The sequence below is a fragment of the Ursus maritimus genome, unplaced genomic scaffold, assembly GCF_017311325.1.
Source record: "Ursus maritimus isolate PB19 unplaced genomic scaffold, ASM1731132v1 scaffold_14, whole genome shotgun sequence".
Taxonomy (NCBI): Eukaryota; Metazoa; Chordata; class Mammalia; order Carnivora; family Ursidae; genus Ursus; species Ursus maritimus.
Genome location: NW_024423786.1, coordinates 56,485,167 through 56,490,116, shown reverse-complemented (window position 1 = coordinate 56,490,116; position 4,950 = coordinate 56,485,167). Strand labels below are relative to the sequence as shown.

Here is a 4,950-nt window from a genome sequence, read left to right as displayed (position 1 = left end):
CAGGGTGGCCTAAGCATCCCCAGGGAATAGGCCAGAACACGAGACCCCAAGCAAATGCCCCCGCACACCGCCTCCTACCAGAGAAATGGGAATCCGAGATGCACTGCCGTGTGCGGTGGAACAGCGAACAGAAGACGGAATCCTACTCGAATCCTGCGGTCAGGCAGCCCCGAGCTGCAGGGACAGCGGGCAGCACTCCGGCGCCCGAGGACCCGGCGGGCCCTCCGCTCAGGGCGGGTCCAGGCCAGCCCTGCCCCCCGAGTCCCGCGGGGCAGTCTCGCAGCCCCTGCCCGGCTCCTCTGAGCAGGCGGCCAGGCTCACCACAGGCGGTGACCCTCTCCCGACGCCCAGAAACGTGGCAGGGAGCACGCGCACAGCAGGGGCTGCGGGGCGCGGCCTACTTGCACCAGGCCACTTTGGGGGCCTGGGGGCCTAGGTGTAGAAGATGACCTCGGGGATTTGGCCGTCCTCCACGGACGTGCCGTTGTTGTTTCCGGCCGCGTAGCAGAAGGTGAAGCACGTCTTGGCCCCCGTCGTGGGGGACTCGTGGGTCACCTTGCGCAGGCCCTTGGTGCCGTAGTGGGAGTCCGGGCCCTGGGAAGGCCAGGATCGGCAATCCAGGCGAGGCAGGAGCCCCTCAGAGTGTCTGCGCTACTGGGAGTCGAGTGCCGAAGAAGCGGGGTCTGGGGCAGGGGCAGGGCCACCACAAAGCGTGGCGCAGGCCGTGTAGTTCACGCTGGGGAGCACCTCCACGGCTCCTGGGCGCAGCCGAAGTGCTCGTGAGCCGTCGCAGCTGAAAGCCCGGTAATACCGATTCTGGCGGGACACGTGTTGCTGTCCGTGTGGATGATCTGTGGGGGCGGGAGCAGGCGCTCACCGGCCTGGGAGACTATGGAGACCAGGGGCCGAGCGCGCCTGAGAATCGGCCACCAAACCCCCAGGCAGGCTGCCGGGGTGGCCCACCTGAATGTTCCGCCAGCCCAAATCCGTGGGCCCGTGGATGGAGCCGTAGAGCCCAAAGCCGACCACGAAGATGCGCTTGCTGACCGAGAACCTGCGCCGTGGACAGAGGGGCGCAGAGGGGCGCTAAGCTAGGCCCGACGCCCCGCCCCGCCGGCCCCCGCCCCGCCCCGCCGGCCTCCCACCTGATGCGGTCGCTGGTGCCGCTGTAGCCCCAGCGGCTCTCCACCTGCTGGAAGCGGTTGATGCTGCACTCCTTCCCGCGCAGGCAGCAGCGCGGCCGGTCGATGAAGTCAACGCGCGGCTTGGGGTTGACGGTGAAGTGCAGGAAGAGGCTGACCACCTCGCGGTCCACGAGGATGCCCGACTGCGCGGGCCCTGTGGGCACAGGGGGCGGAGGTCGGCCGCGGAGGGGGCCTCCGAGGGCACCGCACCGGTGTCTCAGCGGTGAAGACGCCAGGGCTCCGGGCGGCCCTGGGGCAGGATGGCCCCACCCTGGCACTTGGGGAGGCACCTGGCTCACGGGGCGACCTGCGCCTCCCCGCCCTGGGTCGCCCAGCAGGCCCCGGCCCCGGGGGGCCGCCCCGGTTCACGGAGCACCAGCTGCCCCACCCAGGCTCACGGGGCGGGGCGGGGGGGGAGGCACCGGCTGCCAAGGGGCGACTCGCTGAGACAGGCCCCGAGCCGGAGGGGTTCCGGGATGGGGTGGCGAGCGGGGCCGCCCCGCCCGGCACCGTCCACGCCCTGGCGAGCTGGTCTCTGCAGGCTGATGCCAGCACTGCGCGCAGCCCGGGCTCCGGAGACGGCGGCCACGGGGGACCCGCGGGGGACAGCTCTTCGTGAGCAAGGAAGATACAAGGTAGAATACTGAATGTTAACCATGGTTCTTTTTAATCTCTGCACAGGAAATGCAGAAGGAAAACACATCAGGCTGCGGCTGTGGCGCACTGAGCTGGGGAGTCTCTGGGCGGAGTTTTCTCGAACTTCTCTCTAGTCTCGTACTTTCCAGTGGGACACAGAAGCAGGGGAATTCTCTAAAACATGCTAAGTGACCAAGAGCCAGAAGGCCCAACTCTACCCCAGCGGACACACACGGGGTCATTCCCGGTGACCTCAGGCAGAGCAGGGCAGCCTCGGGGGGGCCCCCCAGGAGGGGCGAGGGGCAGTGGGGGCACAGGGAGCAGCCGAGGCTCCACACCAACGGGGAGGCGACAGCACTGGCAGGGCTTGGGGCCCCAGGGGGTTTAGCGGCCAGATGGGCAGGGAGACCTCAGGGCAAGCGGTTTTGGGGCTGCAAGCCAGGCTGGAGAGGGAGGGGCCCAGCAAGGGTCCCGCGGGTGTGGGGATGGGACAGAGCAGCTCTGTCGCCTGGCGTCCCGGGCACCCTGGGCCATGTCTCGGGACATCTGTGGTCCTCACAATGGCTGCTCCTGGCCCCATGACAGCCCCTTGCCCCTGACAACGACCTGGCCCCGGTCGGTAGCGCCCAGGCCCCCGTGGTCACCGTGTACTGAGAGGCACTCGCTAAGCGTTTGATGAATGAGCGAGCCCGGCACAGACGGGACAGCCAAAGCCGAACTTCACGTCAGAGACAACGACTCCGCAGCGCGGGAGATACTCGCGCTGAGGTTACTACCGCTGCCGGCAACCCCGAGCAGGGAGGGGGGCGCGCGGAGACACGGGACCGAGCTCCGCACCGGCCGCGAGGCTGTGATGTGGGGCCTCATCCGGGACCCGCCACCCCAGAGAGGAGGTTGGCAGATGCGTCCGCCCGGGGCGGGAAGCGCGGTCGGGGCTGCCCTCACACGGGCCTGACCCCAAGCCCTGGCGCAGGGCCCCGACCCCAGCCACCTCCCACCCCTCGCAGGCTTGTCAAGGATGCCGATGCCAGAGCCCGGGCCCCAGGACGGGAACCCAAGACGAGGCCCTCGGTGGGTGGCCCAGTACACGCACGCACGCACACACACGCACGCAGGCACACACGCACGCACACGCGCACGCACGCACACGCGGGACGTGGAGGGGAAGGAACCCAGACACCCATCAGGCGGCGTCCGTGCGATGTTCGGTCTTCACACATTGACACGCGCTCCACGCCGTCCACGCGCACACGGCAAGGGTGTCCTCGGCAGAGAAGCACAGCCGTGCTCCTCGCGGCTGGTTCGGGGTCACTCCTGGGGTCCCTGGGGGTCGTGCTCCTGCCCAGCGGCCCCTGTCCCCTGACCGTTACCTGCGGCAAACTCCTCGATGGTCATGAGCGGGAAGCGGATGAGCGCGAGCGCCTTGCCCAGCACCTTCCGCTTGTTCTCGGGCGTCACGGGCAGCTGCTGCCGCTGGCACTCGGCCTCGGACCAGCGGACGACGGCGCCGAACAGACGCACCTCCCGGATGCCCAGGGTGTCCCGCTCCAGCACGGCCACCAGCGTGTCTGCGGGGAGGGGACCGGCTCAGCGGCCTCGCGCCCCCCTCCCCGCGCCCCACGGCGGCCACGCGCCCCGGCGGCCAGGGCCTCACCCAGATCGATGTCCGTGAAGCCCTCCGCGGTGATGGCGTCGGCGGTGTTCTTGTCGATGTTCTCCAGGCACAGGCTGGCCAGCTGCGGTTCGTCGAAGAGTCGCGCCTGCTGAGACGGAGTGCGTCAACACGTGGCCCGGGGCAGGAACCCTGGACGCCCCTCTGGCTCGAACCCGGTCATGAAGGTCACATCTCACAGGCCGTGGCTGCACGGACTCGGGAGCCGCGGGGGCCTGCACCTTCCAGGCCTGGCGGCGGGGTCCGCGGACAGGACAGGCCCCTGGGAAGGCAGGAGGCCCCGGGCAGAGGGCCACGCAGGGCCAGCGGACAGGGAAGCCGGGCACTTCCGACTGGGAGTGCTCCATCAGGAACCTGCAGGCTGCGGGAACCCGGAGCCGAGAAGATTCCGGCTCCTTCTGCCCCGGCGGTTGCTGGCCAGCACAACCCCTACAGCCTCTATGTCCACTCCCTGCCTGGGGCCTGGCCAGCACCACCCACGTGGCCACGGCCCTCAGTGCCACATGACAGGCCCCGTCAAACCCCACTCGTCGGGGGGCTGTGCTTGGGCCAGCTGGAGAGAGGGCGCCCCCCATACCCCAGGCGGCCCTGTCCCCTACCCGCCTGTGTCCACATCCTTCCCTGCCTCTGGTCCCGGAGGCCACGCCAGCCCCCCCCCCACGACCCGGACCACAGAGCCTGAAAGGGACCTGCTCCAAGAAACTTCATGATGACAAAAGCCTTTCTCCCCACACCTGACCCCTGAAAAAGGGCATCAAAACGGAAGTGGGAAATCTTTAGCCAAACAAGTGCCAGGCGCCCTGCTGGAAAGGACCAGGTTTAAGGGACATCACACACTCAAGAGATCTCCCCCCAGCCCCGTCTCAGGTCCTCCCCTAGCACACCAACACCTCCGTTCTTGCCCAGCCTTCCCCCTCCCACACACCCTCCACCTCGCCCCGCACCCACGCCCACCTGCGTCCCTCACCCGCCCCGCGCGCCTTCATCTCGCCGGATCCCAGCATCCCCGTGCTCCCACGTCCTCGAACCGTCCCAGGGCCTTCACCTGCCCTCCCCGCCAGCACACCCGGGTCCTTGCCCCGCCCCCGCGCACCTGCGTTCTCACCGACCCTCCCACTGCGACGGCGCCCTAACCTGCACAGATGCTTCCTCGCCAGAAGGCACAGACGCTTCCTCGCCAGGCCTACCGTCCTCGCCCAGCCCCTGCGAACCCCTGTGCACCCCGTCCTTACCTCCCCCGCCCCCACCCGCTTCGTCTTTGCCCCGCCCTCGCGCTCTCGCCGGGTCCCTGCGCCCCTTCATCCTCATTCGGCCCCTGGACACCTCATCTTCACCTGGTCCCCCCGCCCCAGGCCTTCGCCGGACCCCACGTACCTGTGTCCTCGCGCCACCCCTGTACACCCTCTCCCTCGACCCCGTGTCCTCACCCCACGCACCTGCGTCCTCGCCGGGCGCCAC

General features: G+C 69.1%; 1 protein-coding gene across 1 annotated transcript in view; it reads right to left on the bottom strand.

Annotated features, from left to right (window-relative positions):
• Window positions 1-6: 6 nt before the first annotated feature.
• The window catches only part of BTBD2 (BTB domain containing 2), a 28,358-nt gene continuing 23,414 nt past the window's right edge, over window positions 7-4,950 (bottom strand). The window contains 5 exon segments of the mRNA XM_040628301.1: window positions 7-598; window positions 710-798; window positions 801-851; window positions 964-1,054; window positions 1,146-1,338. Of these exon segments, the coding sequence (XP_040484235.1) occupies window positions 433-598; window positions 710-798; window positions 801-851; window positions 964-1,054; window positions 1,146-1,338 (590 nt within the window). The 3' untranslated portion in view covers window positions 7-432.